The 18,203-nt window shown below is 36.2% G+C and overlaps 1 protein-coding gene across 3 annotated transcripts in view; it reads left to right on the plus strand.

Annotated features, from left to right (window-relative positions):
* Positions 1–18,203, plus strand: part of CDK14 (cyclin dependent kinase 14) — a 587,775-nt gene that overhangs the window by 277,888 nt on the left and 291,684 nt on the right. For 2 of the 3 annotated variants that reach the window (XM_063099015.1, XM_063099016.1), the window contains exon 7: positions 3,879–3,941. The exons of the other annotated variant lie outside the window; for it this stretch is intronic. In XM_063099015.1, coding sequence (XP_062955085.1) covers positions 3,879–3,941 — 63 coding nt within the window. The remainder of the gene's footprint in view (positions 1–3,878; positions 3,942–18,203) is intronic. 3 annotated transcript variants of the gene reach the window in all.

The following is an 18,203-nucleotide window of genomic DNA, read 5'->3' on the forward strand; positions in this document are numbered from 1 at the left end:
ATAAAATACAATTCTAGTACCTACTGTCATTATTTTTAGAATTTGTACATTTATGATCATAAAGAGGTTGCTTTAGTTTTCTCCATTTCTGCCTTGTCTTCACCTGGTTTGACATTGTAGCTTTCAAGAAGGAGTGGAAAGTATTCTTATCTTTTTCTGTGCTCTGAAGTAATTTGTACATGTTACTTGAAGGTTTGGAGAATTATCCATTAAGACCATCTGAATTTAGTACCCTTTTAGTATAGCTCTTCAACTTCTATCTCTTATATAATCAAATTAAGTATTTATATATGTTTTAGAAAAACATGTTTTATATAGATATCAAACGTATTGATTTAAAGACATTTGTAGTTCAGAGCATAGTGCTACATGTTTGTAGTATATTTTTAAATCTCCACATTTTTAGTTTGTCATTTTTCTCGTTCTGTATGTGATGACATCTTGGCCAAAAACCCTTTACTTACTTTAAAAAAAAAAAGGACTTAAACTCACCAAAGGTTTACTTTTACTTTTGTTTGTTTTACTGGGCTTTTCAAAGAAGTAGGTTTTTGTTTAGTTGATCAAATCTGTAGTCGTTTAGATCTTCTATTTAATTAATTTCTGCTTTTAATTGCATTAGTCCCTTCTATTTTCTTTGGATTTCCTTGTTCGGTGTTCTCTAGCTTTCCTTTATTGCTTGTTTTATTTATTTTCAGTCATTCTTATGTTAAAATAAATGTATTTAGAGGTCTAAATTTTCTTGTTAATAATGTTCTGACCACTTTCCATTGATGACATGTAGTGTGCTATCATCATTCTTTTTAAACTGACATAAGCACTTTTAGGATTTTTTTAATTTCCAAGAATTTAAAAATTTTCTTCACTTCTCTCTTTCTCATTTCCTCTCTTATTTGCTTTTCTTCTTTCCTTATTTTCTTCCTGCTGCCATTGAACTTAAGCCACCTTTCATTGGAAGAAACATTATTTTACTACTAAGAAAACAATACACCCAAGTACTCTATGACTGAGTGTTTTTTTAACGCTCAGAATTTTTATTTTATGCTTGCAGAGAGAGCTGTACAAGTTTTAATTCTGGCACTTAAAAAAAATTGTACCTGAGAATTTCAATAAATGGTTTCCAGATAACAATTAGGGCTCATCTTTTCATATTTCTTCCTGAGGTTGTCCTTAAGTTGTTTGTTGATGACTCATGCCATTATGTAAACTCTGCAAATAGAGCAAAATGAGAAATTTGCTCAAATTTGCAGGCAATGACAACTATTTTCCAATTACTGCCTGGGTAATAGCAAATGAATGCTATCATTTCAGTATCAAAGATGAAAAGAATTGTTTGATGTTAATTTTATTCAATTATGGGAAAAGGATATAATATGATTTCTGCTTTCTGGAAATTTTTGAGATTTTTCTCTTTGTGTAATACATTGTCAGTTTTTGTGAGTATGCTATTTGTTTTTAAAAAGCATGCATAGCATGAGTTTATTGGGCACAAAAGTAAACGTGCCAGTTAATTGTTTTATTTATATCCTTTCTAGTCTTACATTTTTTGCCAATTTCGTTTGTTAATTTTTGAAAGAAGTTAAACCCTTTAAGACTTTGTGAACTTTTTGATTTCCTCTTTTATATTTATCAACTTTTGCTTTATGTTCATGTGTTCTGTTGTTAGGTGCATAAATGTTGAATGCGTGTTTCTTGAATTCTATTATACCTGATTTTACATGGATGTTTCTGATTCCCTTTTTTTGATATTTACCAGTATAAATGACAAAACATGTATAATATAAATATATAATATAAAATATGAGGAGTCTTCAAAAAGTATATGAAAGATTCATATTATCTTTTAATTATATTTTTCCATGAATTTTTTCAAGTACCCTGGTATTATTTTTTTATTTTCAGACTTCCTGGGTTTTTTTTTTATTGTTTGTGTGTTGTTTTTAGTTTGTATTTGGGAAGCAGTATGAATTTGATTTTATTTTGTAAACTGAGATTCAACATTTTTAATAAGCATGTTATCACCTCATGGATATGTGATTAGATATGACTGGATATACTTTCTATTTAATATTTTGTTTGGTATATGTGAAGCATTGAACAAATTAGAGACAATTCTTACCCTTGTGGATATTATTGTAGAATGGGCAGCATTTTAAATAATACCTTATTTTTATATGTCATGTTATATGTAAAAAGTGTTTTCATTATCTTTTTTTGTTCATCTTTTTGGGTGGTATTATCCCTATTTGAAAGGATGGTGAAGTTAATAATATTGAGTTACAAAGTGGCAATTTGGGGTCCAAAATTCATTCCTCGGTTTGTTAAGTGCATGAAATAAAACTTTTATATAGTTACTCAGGAAAAACTCTATGGAACCCATTGTAACCATACTTTAGGGTTATTTTCAATGAGCAATCGCACATATGTATAACCTTGTTTATTAGTTTCTTTTTCTCTGTGTCTCAGACCACAGATACAGTAATTTCCACATCAGACAGTTTCTTCCCTCATGGAGTTTGCTTTGATTTAGAAGCCAAACACCTTGGGTCTGGTCCAAGGTAAAGGCAATTTTTGTTTCAGAATGTACCTAAGAACATTTCTTCTGTTTTCTTCCCCTTTGCCCTTCAATTCTCTAACTTCTTTCATCCTCTACTCATGTCTTACTTCTTACAGTGGCCTTTCTGAAATCTCTAGACCACGTTAGGTTCATACCCTTTAACATTACCCAGTACTGGATAATAAAACATACCATACTCTCCCATAATTAGTGGCATGTCTGTTTCTTTCTATTTCCATCTATTTTATTCAATTTTGTGTCCTTAGTGACTAGTGTAGTGCCTGGAACATAAGAAGGGCCCAAGAAGTATATGGTGTATGAGGGAAGATTAAATTTTGCTCTATATCTCCAGCAAGCATCACCTGGCATGCAATGAAAGCTCAATAACAGAATCTGAACTGTTGTCACAATGACTATAGCACAGTTCTTGAATGTGTTATAAAACTTGTAATTCCTCAATCATTCAACCCTGATAATGGGCATAAACACTCATGTTCACTGGCTTTTACAGAATGGTTAAGTGTTTCAATGTTACAAATCTTATAGTACCCTCCAGTAAGAGAAGAAAAATTTGAATGGTAACTGTACATGCTTTTTGAAAATTCTATATAGTTCGTAATATAGAACAGAAAAAGCATTAAGAAGAAAACATGCAGTGTACAATTGTGGGCAAATTGAACTTGGCATATTTAAAAGAATAATAGCATAAGATGTAAACTAGGAATATTATGTTTAACTTTTATCTGGATGTATTCACCTTAATTTATAATTTTGAAAGTATTTCTATTAATTTATCAGGTATATTTACTCAAATATATTTAAGAGTTCTGGAAACCTGAAAATTATTTTGGGGAGTATAGATATGAAAAATTTAAATAAGTTTAATGATTAATTTGCTAGCATAATGTATTCGTGGTATTTTCATCTTATATAAAATAAATAATCATAACTTGCATTTGTACTTGGAAAATATGAGATAATTGAAATTGTAATTGGATCAGTTAATTTTTGTGTGTGTTTTTAATTAAGGTATGGAATATATAATCAATGAGGAGAAAATTAGACACTTAACAAAATGGGCATGTATTACTTTTAATACACAGACATGTTTAACATAAAACAGAGCCTAGAGGAAAAGATAATGATTCAGTGATGGTTAAAAATGGGGAGTGGGAAAACATGCAACTACATACTCTAAAAAATTCACCTACTTGTCTTGTATTTGCTTTGTTCAGAAGGTAATACTGACTTTGAAGTAGAAAAATATTGATTTATTGTGATATAGCCAGAGGGATATTAATACATTTTCCCTTTTATCTTCTAGCACACTGATTTATGTCAGTACATGGACAAGCACCCTGGAGGGCTGCATCCAGATAATGTGAAGGTAGGAAAAGATCTTTTTAAGACAAAGGTTAGCGTTCTTGATATGCATTTTTTGAGCCAAAGCCTAATAGCTCTATCAGAAATTTATTTAAATTTTTAAAAATTTTTGTGTAAATAGAAGTAATATTGAAGTGAATCATAGTCATTGTGTCAGTTTAGTTGTTAGAAACTATCTTGTAACGTTAAATATTTTCACGGGAATGTTATTGTTTAGATCTCATCCTATTTTTTCTTCATGGAGAAACATTTATCAATAATGAGTGAGATTCACTGGAATCGTATTTTAACACTATTCTCAGTAGAGAGAAGTCTCAGGTAGCGCTAGGTTGAAACCCCATACTGAATTACCAATTGGTTTCAATATAAAGCATCAGTATGATCCAAAACCGTGTTACGGTAAGTTCACAGTGCATATTTTTTCATTTGTATATATATATAGATCCAACTAACTATTGCTCTTTTTAATTTCTTTTACTAGAAATTTGATTACTGTGTGTTAAAAGAACTAAGTTTTTCTAAGATTAGGTATGTCAGTCATCTTGGGAAATTGTTCCAAAACATCAAACCTAAAACAAACTCTTTCTTGGCATATGTTAGGGAATTAGAATAAACCAAAGTTATAACTATAGACTTAATGATGTTTTTAAATTTTGTAATTCAAATAACTACGTTTCATAATCCTGAGAACCAACTGAGTTTATGGACTATTTGAAGTAAAATTATTTGTCTCCATTTTTTCCCATTCATCATCTGCACCACTCTTTGCAGCATATGTTTTTTCTTTTGTACTTTTTTCTTTTGCTCTTGGAGGTATATATGCACATGTAGTGTTTTGTGTGTTTATCTTTTTCCTAAAAAAAAAAATATATGTTATTGAATATAATTTTTTCATTTAAAATATATGATGGATATCCTTTAAAATCAATACATGACTGCATACCTCAATCTTTCCAATGACTGCATATTATTCCATACTATTAATAAACCATAAGTTTAAACTGTTCCTTATTAATGGATCTTTGAGCTGTTTCCAGAATGTTGCCATTATAAATTATTCTAGAGTAAATATTAGTTTAAACCTTTATACTCTTATTTCTCTTGGATATCTAGTTAATGGATTTTCTTTGTTAAGGCAGAGGCATAATTTCTGTATTAATGAATTTGACTGGAACATTTGCCCACAAGTTTATAAATTGTAGGAGAACTGTTTTCCTCTATTCTCACTAGCATTACTGTAACCAATCATTTTATTTTTGCCATTCTGATGAGTAAAAATAGAATGTCTTTTATGTTAGCATTTGCTTAACTACGAGTGACATTGACCATCTTTTCATATATTTCCTGATCATTTGTGATTCTGCTTTTATAAATTGCCTCTTCTTACATATTGTCCATTTTTCTATTTGGTTTTTAAAATTTTTCTTAATAAGTCATAGGTGTTTTTGCAATATCTGTGACATAATAATGAGGATTCTTATGGTGGTCAGTTCTATTGTACAATTTTATTTTGTTTATTTATTATTTAAAAAAATTTTTTTATTTCTATTGAATCAAAATTGATTATACATATTTTGGGGTTCAACATTGAGATATGTTGATAAAATCAATATTACTAGCATATATATTGTTATAAATTGTAATTATTCTTAATGCCCCTTGTCCAATCTCTCCTCATCCCCCTCTCCCTCCCCCTGCCCCCTCTAATTACCCTAGATTTCTTCTCTCCTTCCGAAAGAATAATGGTTACTCTGTTGATTTGCTGCCTAGATGATCTGTTCAGTGCTGAGAGGTGTGTCAGGCCCCCCAATATTATCATAGAGCAGATGCTTCTTCTGTCACTCTGAAATGGGCTTTGTGGAGAGAGACATCTTCTTCTTTTCTTTATCTCTGCTGGGGACTCTCCTTGTGTCAATGCACTCCAGTGGCTGACGGACCATCTGCGTGGTAGTTGTGGCATCTAGCCACTTTTGCAGCAGCCATGCTTATTGTGGTGGCTGTGGTAGGTCACCCACATGGAGGTGATGTTTTTGGCATGCTCCTTGGGGCTGGCAGTGTGCTGGGTTGTGGGGAGTGTCTGATCCCTGGCTCCAGACCTCAGGTCCCTGGGGGGGGGGGGGGCCTGAGGCGCTGGCACAGTGTGTCTGGTTGTGGGAAGGGGGTCCAGTCTCCAGCTCCATACCTCAGGTCCCCGGGCAGGCCCCATGATGCTGGCATGGTGTGCCTGGTTGTGGGAGGGGTTTCCAGTCCCTGGCTCCAAGCCCTGGGTCCCAGGGCAGGCCCCGAGGTGCTGGCATGGTGTGCCTGGTTGTAAGGGGGGCACTCAGTCCCCTTCTCCATGCCTCAGGTCCCCAGGCAGGCCCTGAGGTGCTGGTGCAGTGTGCCTGGATATGAGAGTGGGGTCCAGTCTGTGGCTCCACGCCTCGGGTTTCAGGGCGGGCTCTGAGGTGCTGGCGGTATGAATGGTTGTGGGCAGGGGTCCTGTCCCCGGATCCATGCCTCATGTCTCCTGGTGGGCCCCAAGGCACTGGTGATGTGCCTGGTTGTTGGGAGTGTCTGGTATGCAGCTCCCTGCCTTGGGTCCCTGACTGGGCCTTGAGGCACTGGCATGGAGTCCCTGGATGTGGGAGGTGGGTCAGGTCTCCTTCTCCATGCCTTGGGACCCTGGGCAGGACCTGAGGCACTGGTGCTGTGTGCCTGGTTGTGGGAGGGGGGGGTCTAGTCCCTGGCTCCATACCTCAGGACCCCAGGCAGGCACAGTGTGCCTGGTTGTGGGAGGGGCTCCAGTCCCCTTCTCCCTGCCCTGGGTCACTGGGTGGGCCCCAAGGCACTGGTGCAGTGTGCCTGGTTCTAGCAGGGGGGTCTGGTCCCTGATTCCATGACTTGGGTCCCTGGGTGGGCCCCGAGTTGTTAGCATGGTGTGCCTTGTTGTGGGAGGGACATCCAGTCCTGGCTCCATGCTTTGGGTCACTGGGCAGACCCTAAGGTGCTGGCATGGTGTGCCTGGTTGTGGGAGGGGAGGGTCCAGTCATAGCTCCATGCCTTGGGTCACTGGGCAGGCTCCCAGGTGCTGGCGTGGTGCGCCTGGTTGTGGGAGGGGGGTCTGGTCCCCTTCTCCATGACTCGGGTCCCCAGGCAGGCCCCAAGGTGCTGGCGCTGTGCCTGGATGTTGGAGTGGGGTCTGATCCCTGGCTCCATGCCTCATGTCCTATGGTGGGCCCCAAGGCATTGGTTTTGTGCCTGGGCCAGAACTAATTATTTGTCCTTTGCTTACTTCTAACACTGGCGAACTTCCTGTGGGAACCGGTACTTGAGCTGTGTGATTGAGCTAAATTGCTGCTTTGCTGCTGTTTCCCCAGGGAAGGCTTTTTGTGCAGCTCATGGTTTAATAGTTGATCTTATAGGTACTTCTGGCTCTACAGAGACTCGGTTCACCTTGGTTGTGTAGAAACTCTGATCTGGGCCTGAGTCTTGTCATCAAACCGCACCCCATGCAATTCTGCATTCCTGACCAGTCTCCTCTGAGTGGTCCTGCACTGATTGGGGGGTGGATTGGCTGTCCTTGCTGTGCCCCAGTGTTCTCTTGGTGGGTACGTCTCCCCCACCGCCTGCGCTGCAAACACTTCCCATGGGGCAGGCCCTGTGCCAGTCCCTTGTGTTGACTCACTGGCCTCTGAACAGCTCCTCTTTTTCAGCTGTTCTGGCTCCTCACTCCTGCGTGGGTCTACGGGAACCCTAATTAGTAGTCTTGCTATCCTGGGGGACACGAAGGTCCTCTTTTCCCCTGCTGATTCCAAGTAACTCCATCTGAAGGGCACAGCTGTGCCTTCTGCCAACTCCTGCTCCATGTGCTCAGCAGCTCCAGCATTAAAGCAGCCACAGCCTGAAACACTCAGAGCAATTTTTTCTTTCTGTCATCATGGTTTCTCCCACCTTCATGAACCCTGTAGTTCTCTCCTCCTCTTCCCCTGAGCTCCTGTTGCCCCAGCTTGGCTGATGTTACATATTTATAGTTGTAAATTGGTTGATTTGTGGGTGAGAGTGATACTGGAAACTGTCTATTCTGCCATCTTGACTAGAACGTATATTGTACAATTTTAAAATGTAGGAAATTGTAGGAACTCTGATAAAACAGTTTTGTAATAAATAATAAAATCAATATATTACTTATAGTCTTTGTTAATTTTCCATGTATCTCACCTTTTTTTGTAGTTTTTGGTTTTTTGACAGATTTCCTTTCTCTAAAATTTTTTGAGTATTTATTTTTCTTAAAAATCTGTATCCATTGACATAGATCATTTTTTAGTAGGTAGATTTAGTAGTAGAAATTTTAACAGATGAGAATACTTGTTTTATTAATCTTGGTCATGTTGCAGTCTAACTAAATCTTCGTGTGTGTGTTTGTGTGTGTGAGACTTTGGACTAGAGAACAACTCTAAATATTAATATCATAATATGAACATAATTTTGTTATTTCATTTGCATTAAAAAATCTCAAATTCTCACATTTACACATTTAGATATTCTCTTCTTAGGGTTGATTGGGTTCAAAAGCAGCAGTACAATATACTTTATTCCTGTTTTCCACTCTGGCTCTGAGAATCTGTAGACAGCCCAGCCAGTGAGACCTTTGGCTCTGGGGAGACCGGAGGTTTACCAGCCACAGCGGAACTCAGCAGGTCATCTGAGCTAACTTTGATTCCTGACTTTCAAATTTAGTGATAGAACTGAGATTAAATAACTGACTGAACCTTTTCTAAGTGCCATAAAATTACTGGGTTTTTATTATCTTTGTTCAGTTTTCTCGATGACCCTCTATGTGCCATTAGTTATGGGCAAGTGTTGGGAAATTTTGTTGTAGAAACAAAGAAAGCTTATTCCACAAAGCGTTGCTGTGTTCTCTGTCCTTATGCCAATGTTATTGGTGATTTTTGTCCCATTTTTATTGTACGTTTTGCTTCTTCCATTACACTTAATTTTTCCTTAACCCCTAACTCTCATGGAAAGATGGGTCTCTAGGTTGCTGTTTTTCAGTAAGTAGGCTGTACTCCTGGAAAATGTGCTTCAGCAGCTCTTATCCAGGTTTCATATACTTTTCTTTTATCCCTTGGCCATTCATCATACTCCAAATACTTAGTGTTGGCTTCGTATTCCAAGTCTAGGTTGCACTGTGGCAATAAAGAAGGTTTAATACTTCAAGAGGTCGTGTCCCCTAGGAAGTGGTGAGAAGCTTAATGGTGATTGAGATGTATACACAGCATAGAAGTATTGTCACAGGAATTAGATAGGACACCTATGGTGAGTCCAGGTATTAGTTATATACAGCAGGAATTATTCCTGCTTGGAATAATTAACCTGGTCACAGACTAATGCTTGCTACATTTTTGCTTCTAAAAGAATGTGATGTGATTTACCTCTTCTTATATCTTTTTGAATAATTGAAAGGCAGTGAAATATACTGATATATGACTATGCATTTCCCCATAGCTAGTGAAATCTTTGGTTCTTTTTCCAAAATGTCATGGACAGCTTCAATTCTTGGCATATTTAAGGCTACAAGAAACCTCAGTAATCACCTAAGAGGTCTTCAAACTTGATTCCACAGTAGAGTTACCCAGGAAGTTTAAAAACAAACAAGCAGACAGACAAACAAAGGGGTGAGAGCCCAGGGTGCCTCCCATGATCTGCACTGTCCCCTCACTCTCCTTATGGCTCTTCACTGCTTTAACCTCCCAGTCTGGAGGACACTGTACACTTGCAGCAATGCTGGTCTCTTGCTCTCCCACCACCCTACAGGCTGCTGGCCTCCACTGCTCCTCCCTGAAAGCAGGGAAGGAGAGTGTCCCAGAGTAAGACTATGGTGGGGGCTGAGCAGGTTGGGGAGGGGCAGGGGAAAGTGTGAGAGACAGGGCCCTGGCCTGGGGTGCTTCAGAAAACAGTGTCATGCCTCAAAGTAGAAGATTGTAAGAGTCTTCTGTGGAGGATCTGATCATTCCAAGAGAATAGACCTAAAGAATCTAGGTGACTCTACGCAGAAGACCCCAGTCAACAAGTAGTAACTTGGAGGAGGCAAAGGTGCTTGCATTGATTGGATAGGGAAAGATAGAGAAGAAAACTTCAAAAAAATATATCATTAATAGTCTTAGATAGGTAAAGAAGATAGTGCATCCATAAAACAAGGATGGTGTGTTACTTTTAAAAACCAAAATTTAGTGAATAAAAAAGTACTCTTAGAAATTAAAAATATAACAAATTGAAAACATCAACAATAAAAAGATGGAAGATAAAGATGAAGAAATTTGTCAGAAAATAGAACAAAAAATACAAAGATGAAAAATGGGAAAGGAAATATCAAAAAATTAGAGGTCCAGTCGAAGGAATCCAACATCTGAGTAATTGGAGGGAGGGAATCATTAAAGTAATAATCATTAAACTTTTTTCACATGTGAAAGGTGTGAAATTTTAGGTTAAGATGGTCCATTAAATGACCAGAACATTTAATGAAAATAGACTGATAATAGTGTTCATTCTTGCAAAATTTCAGAACACTGGGTTCAAAGAAAATCCTTCTAAAAGGAAATAAGTTTACGACACAAGATCAAGAATTACGATGGCCTTAGACTTTTCAACAGCAACACTGGAAGGGAGATATCAGAGGGGTGATGGCTTAAAAATGCGGATGTAAAAGTATTTTCAACTTATTTTCTATATAAACTATCAATGAAGAGTGAGGGTAAGATAATCTTTTTCCAATATGCAAGGAGTTCAAGATTTACCTACCTTACATCCTTTCTCAGGAAGCTATTTGAGGATGTATGTGACTAAAACTCAGGGAATAAATCAAGAAAGAGATGACAAAGAAATCAGGGAGCGGAGTCCACTATAGGGGGGAGGTGAAGGAAATCTCCAGGACAATGATGAAGAGGATCCCAGGATAACAATTATGCGTCAGGCTGGGATAATAACCCACAAATCCAAACAGGTCAGAAGTCTCCAGGAGAGATTTTATGAAGAAGATAAAATTGTTAGATAGAATGTCTGTGTTTGAGCAGATTTTCAAGATGGGAGAAGAGTTTGTTGTTTGAACTCTAGTGATAACCACAAAGAAAACTAAGCAAAGGAAAACAAACCAACAAACAGAAGAACTGGATCATGACCAACACTGGGAAAAACAAATAATAGTGCAGGGGGAAAAAGTATTTGTAGTAAATTTCATGGCTCAGTTGTAAATAACAGGTACATGATCACAGTAATTTAAACATCGGTTGTTGATATAACTAAAAACAAAGCAAAACAAAATAATACCTCTTTAAGTGTTTCTATTGTAGCCAAGCCCATTCCAGGATCAGCGTCCCAGAGCGGTGGTCCATTCTGGGCCCCACATTTTATAGAAAATACTTCAGGATCGTTGAGATTAAGAAATGTGTTAAAGGGCTTTTTGACTCTTTGTCCAATGTTTTTTTCCCTACATCACATGGCTCATACATTAAATTACTGTAATCAGCTTGATTGTTTGTGATTTTATAAGCACTCAGTCACATATGTTTATCATCATTTTCATTTTGAAGATAATGGTGATACTTTCTCTGAGGCTATGGAAAGTTAAAAAATAGATGCAGCTTGTTAATGCTTTGCGCTTTGGCATCTGAATTGCAGTACATGGAAGTAGACAGTCCTTATTACCATATTGGTTTCCATGGGAGGCCACTCACCTAATTATACATTGGTTTATCCACACTGTTTGTCTGTTTGTAGGATAAGCACTCCTCCAGGGTTACATTTGGGATCTGCACTGCAGGTGAAATTATTCTCAAAGAAGTCTGACTATGACAGTGGCAGATATCCCATGAGTATTTCTGTTTGATGTATTAACATTTTTTTCATGTGGTGATATTTATTGTTACTTAAGTCTATGCATATTAAATGAAGAACAGAAGAATAATATTTGCTAAGTTAACAGCTGTTCATAATGCTGTGCTACACATATTAACTTTAAAAGTTCAGCTAAAATAAGGCACTTTAACAGTTCTTTATAAATTTAAGGAAATGTGAAAACCAGGTGCTAAAGATAATAGAGAGCATGTCCTTTTAATAACTCTGAAGCTCTGTGTTTGGCTGAATGCTTCCAGAATATTAAATGATCAGAATGTAATAAATACTGAATATTTTTTATGGTGTACAAAAGGAAAGCACAGTGATTAATTTCTTTTGCTTCTAAATTAGGCAGTTTTGATTTTTAGTTTCCTCAGTATGCAGCATGACAATATCTAGAAACATTTTAAACATTTTTCTTGGGTTCTAAAGATGTACATATTTTTCATTGTTAATATTTCATATATACTTGTTTTTTGTAAAAATATGGATGCCGTGCACTTAAGAATTGAGGAGATTGTTTGTTAGTGTGATTAGGGTAGAAATGCAAGCATTCCAAAGGTAAAGTACCATGGGACAATGAATGGGAATAAAAAGAACAACTGGAACAGCACATAGCTCCTGATTTCATAGTAAAACATGGAGGTAATTTTGTACTTATTCTCAGTAAAACATCTGTGAAAGTTTTGTCTTTCTTGATGTGTATTCCTTGTGAACACTGGAATATTCATTCTCATAAGAAAAAAATGCCAATATTTACTAGATTTCTAGAATCAGTTTGCTACTTTAATTGCCTGCAGAATATGTCTAATATCAATATCATGATCTGAAATAAATATTCACTATTAACTAATTGTTTGTTTCTAAGCATAATATCAATTTTTGACAAATGGGTAATTTTAGCAATTTAGTACTTAGAGGGCAATTTAAAACCTAAATCAAATGCCTGAGGACATTGGCCTTATTATAAATGTTTACGATGATTTAAGTCATAGCAACCAAATTCTAGAACATAATAATTGGTTTGTAGGTAAATGGTTAGAGTTTTTTTTTGTTTGTTTTTGGAAGGATAGTTAATTTTTCTTTTACAAACCATTTGCTGTGAATTATATTGGGTTTTGTCTATTGTAGTTGAGTCGAGTACATAACTTGTATTGGTTCTTGATTTTATAATTCTCAGTGATTTGCAGATTGATGACTGAATTTTTAAAAATGACAGTAACAGTCTAAATTTCATTCTTTATTTAGTTTTTCCATGTGTTCTTTAAAAATTTATAAGCATGAGAGACTGAAAATTAAGGTTCATTAAAAAAAAAGATTAACTGGTGCTGTCTCCAGCTGATATCCAGAAATGTAGATGTTGAATCTTATTACCACCTTGATATTGAATCTTCTGTGTTTTAATGTTATGTACTTCCATTTCCGTGTTATCATAATGACTTTTCTAGAAGGTTCCCTGCAAAATACACTTGCCATATTTTTTGAGTAATTGAAAATGACCAAAGTAATTTTGAGCTTTCTGTCTTATTCTCTGAAGTGTCTAAATCCTATTGGCATAAAACTGATTTTTATTTTACATTACAATAGATATACTAATAAAAAGGTATGAAGTTTATGATGGTGGAAAAGTTGCTATTTTTCTTTCATAGTCCAAAGAACAAGCAGGTGTATAACAGACAGAATAATGTTATGCCAAATTAAGATTGTCGTATACAGATGGCACCCAGAATTGATTCCTAAATGAGAATTTCTTATGTTCAGATAGAAAATCAAACTGCACTCAATTTTCTCCATATTCTTCATTAGAGCTCTCATTTAGCTTGCATCGATTTCCTACTGTGCATTACTATGAATATTATAGACCCTTTCCTCATCCTGTATTTTAGGAAATATAATTATTTCATGAGGCCATTAAAGAGTGTTTTAAAAATTTGACAGCTAGTCTCAGAGCCTGTCCAGGTTCTTTTGAACATTTTCATCTTATTTTTGTTATAACAAAATAATGTTCCATATCTAAAAAATAGAAGTTTAACAGTTTAAAAAAATGAAATTCCACCTGTCAGGTCATATTGTGTTGGACATTGAGAGAGGATCTGAGCAGTGAATTTTCTGGTAAGATGTGGGGCCAGCATTCAGTTGTTCAGAACATGTCTTTTACATCCTTGCTATCATCTGCTGATCTGCTTGTAACAATTTGGAATCAAGTCCAGCTAATTAAGTAGTAAAACACCTAGAGGTGCTTTAAAACCCAGATTGAAAAGAAATCACCCCAAAGAATGATGAAATGCAGATAATCATTGGAAGTATGTCACATGCTTTAATTGTAAAATGGAAGTACTCAACTTGTGGAATATCCACTGGGAATAAGGGGAACACCCTCCTGGGCTTCAGGCCTTTCACTTTGCCTCTCTCCAGCTTGAGATGGATCCTGACCCCTTTGTTTGCATGTTTTCCTAGACAGGCATGAGGCCCCAGGAGGGAAATCAGTACAAATAATAGAGTATGCACACACACTACTAGGGATTTTTGTGATTGTCTTGGATAGGAACAGCTGTCATGTGACTAGCTCATGGGTATTTTATTATTAATGCATAAATTTCTATTCAGACCTCTCTGAGAGGATATGGAGAGAGGTTTGTTGATCATATGTATCCAAATACACGTCTTTAAATTTTACATTCCATTTGAAATTAACTTTTCTCTTTGGTATAACTTTCTCCAAGACATTTAAACTCAAGATTCTTCACCTTGGTCAAATTTTCAGTCCACATCTCTCTCTCCCTCTCTCTCTCCCTCTCTCTCTCCCTCTCTCTCTCCCTCTCTCTCCCTCTCTCTCTCTCTCTCCCCCTCTCCCTCCCTCTCCCTCCCTCTCTCTCTCTCCCTCTCTCTCTCTCTCTCTCTCTCTCTCTCTGTCGTTTAAGTTATATTAGCCTTTTCAATTGATATTAAGACAATTTATGTTGATGAAGTGTCTAAGATGTTACTTTAGGCTGTAAAACCATTTAAACTCTGAATATTTATTTATTTTCATTGTGTGTAGAAGAGAATGGCCCTGTAATGGGAAGGAATCATACATTCCCAAATGAAATCGAGTAGAAAGATTTGTTGACTCTCCATTGACCGATTTGTGTTTCATGCTATTAGTAGTTCTAAAAAGCACTTATGTCAGTTGTATAATTCTGACAAACACAAACTTGACAATAATGGGAGACGATCGTGTTATCTGAATTTCTTGGAACAGCCGTTTCAGTTTTCTTCTTGGAAAGTTATGTTGGGTAGCTATTAAATCCAACAGCTGAAGTTTCACCATCTTGTCTTTAAGAGATTCCGCTTAGCTAGGCAATATTTTTAGTACTAAAAATATTTTTAGGCTAATGACCAGCTTTACTAAATGGAAGACTCAACCCTCCCTACTTTCAACATCCTGTATACAAACCCTAATAACTTGGAAACCTACTTACTATACTAGATCTTCTTTTGTAGAACTAGGCAAAAGGAAGATCTGTCATACAAACCCCATTTTGTGCCTTATAAGTCTCTCAGCTCTAGATCCCATGGCTTCAAACCACCTGCTCATTGTGGGCACCTCCATGCCTGAAACAATACTGTGCTTGGTATTTATCATTTCACTGAAGCAGAGAGGGTGGACTGGGAGGCCAACTTGCTTGGTAAGCTCAAGGATCACAGAAAGCATCATAGAAACTGGAAATAGTATTTCCCCAAGAGCTTGCCCAAGTACCTGAAACTCTGATTTTTTTTAGTTACTCCACTCCAGAAAGTTATCATCTTTAGGAGAAACGTTTTAATGTTCAAAGAGCTTAGAGAATGTAAGTTAACTTGTTACATTATCTAGAAATGATGAAATATGTATCTCAGGGCCTTGAGGGAGTGGAATGAAGCAGCAGTAGAAAGTAGAATGGAAGAACTCAAAAAGGGTAGAAAAGTGACACGACAAATTCCCCCCGCTACTTATTTCCTAAGAGCTAGACCTATATGAGATACATTGCAAAAAAGTACACGTGTGACCTGATGCCCTGGCATGAATACTTCTGTCTTACACCATCCCAGCAGAACACTTAAGACTGTCAAATATATCCAGAGTGACACATAAAATAAGCAGTAATGTTGAATAGCTAAGGTTTATTTCTGTCTCCCTTATATCTCTGTACTACTTTCTAAGTATTCCTTAAAAATTCAATACATTGAATTAGAATGATACTTTGTAAAGTAGAAACTATTTGGGTATTGGGTATGTTTTAGATACATTATATTACAAATTAGTATTAAACATTTGCATTAAGTATTTTGAAATTGAACAAAAATGGAATAAATCGTAAGTAATCATCCTGTGCTTTTTAAATATTAAAGAAGACCTAATCTTGCAATAAAACCATTATCTGATGCATATTATGAAATATTTTGACATTTAGTAGATATTTTGAGGGCTCAAAGTTTTTAATTATTTTTAATTTCTAGAAAGTTGGATACATGAGTAACTCAGTGTTTGCAAAGCCTATGGGTTTTTTAATGATTCAGTGGCTAAATATGGAACATATTATTTGAAGTGTTTTTTACCCAAGTGCAACTTTGGTTTATCTTCCAGTATCACATTTTGTAGCTTTGGGTTCCTACAATATGTTAATCAGATAGTATGTGGGGTTTTTGTTTGTGTGGTTGGTTGGTTGGTTTTTTGTAGCAGTACTCTTACTTGTGTCAGAGTAAGACAAAAATGAATTTAAATATCAGTGTTACCTCTTACTTGCTATGTATCCCTTTGGCCAATTCACGTAATTTCATTGAGACTTTATTTCTTTATCTGCGAAATAGGGATAGTAATATCTAAACGGTAGGGGTGTTATGAGGATTAAATTATCCAATGAATATAAAACTTTTAGCACAATGTCTATCATAGTAAGCACTCAGTAAACAGTAGTTATTACAGTTTTTTGATTGATAGAGTTCCCTCCATTTCTGTTATTCATAAAATTATGAAGTGATATAATTTTATAACATAATTGGCTATTAAAGGTATATGACTCAACCAGTCATTTTCAAAATGAGAAACCTAAGATACAGAGATGTTAAAAATAGTCTCCAGGTGGCGGAAAGTAACTTGGCTGTGATTATAAGAAATTGCTGGTGTACCATAAGGGGTAGGGTCCATTGCTAACCCCTTAAAACTCTCCTGTAAGCCCTAAGAGACCATGAATATTCCTTAAAGGAAGTTGATTCATGCCTTAAAAATTTGCAAGATGTTAAGTGACATGTATTTTAAATAATCCATGTATTTCTGACCATGGAATCTAATGACTCTAGACATTGAGAAAAACAGCATCTAATCTCACATCTTTATCTTTTAATTATTATTTTTGTTTATTTTATTTAATTAAAACATATTGATTGTACATATATATCGGGTACAGAGTTATATTTCAACACATGTATATAGCATGTGGTCATCAAATCAAGAGTAGTTAGCAAATTCATCATGGCAAAAACTTATTGTTTCTTTGTGATGACAATATTCAAGCTCCTCTCTTTTAGCCATTTGACAACATACAATAAATTATTGTTAATTATAGATGCCTAGCACTACCATACACCAATGGAACTTATTTTTCCATAGCTGTAATTTTATGTCCGTTAGCCAACCTCTTATTATCCCTCTTCCCACTCCCCTTTCCTGCCTCTAGTAATCACAGTTCGACTCTCTACTTTTAAAAGTTCAACTTATTATTTTTGTTGTTGTTTAGCTCCCAAATATGAGTGAGAACATGTTGTAGACTCTTTCTATGCCTGGCTTATTTTTCTTAAAATAATTTTCTCCAAGCTCATCTATACTGCTGCAAATGGCAGAATTTCATTCTTTTTTGGCTGCGCAGTATTCCACTGTGTATATATGCCACATTTTCTTATCCAGTTGTCTGTTGATGGACATTTAGGTTGGTTCCAAATCTTGGGTATTATGAATAAACCTGTGATGAACATGGGAGTACAAGTTCCCCTTCAACATGTTGATTTCTCTTCCTTTGGGTTTCATACCAAGTAGCAGGACTGCTGGAGTGTATGGTAGTTCCAGCTGTAGTTCTTTATGAAATCTCTGCACTGTTTGCCAAGATGGCCATACTAATTTACACTCCTACCAACAGGTTCCCCTTTCTCTGCATACTTGCCAGCATTTGTTATGTTCTGTCTTTTTTATAATTGCCAATATAACTGCAGTGAGATGATCTCTGAGTGGTTTTGGTTTGCATTTCTCTGATTATTAATGATGTTAAGGATTTTTTTATAGACTTGTTGGCCATTTGCAAGTCTTCTTTTGAGAAATGTCTATTCAGCTCCTTTGTCCATTTTGTAATTGGGTTATTTGTTTTTCTACTATTGAGTTATTTGA

The sequence above is a fragment of the Cynocephalus volans genome, chromosome 6 (genome assembly GCF_027409185.1).
Source record: "Cynocephalus volans isolate mCynVol1 chromosome 6, mCynVol1.pri, whole genome shotgun sequence".
Taxonomy (NCBI): domain Eukaryota; kingdom Metazoa; phylum Chordata; class Mammalia; order Dermoptera; family Cynocephalidae; genus Cynocephalus; species Cynocephalus volans.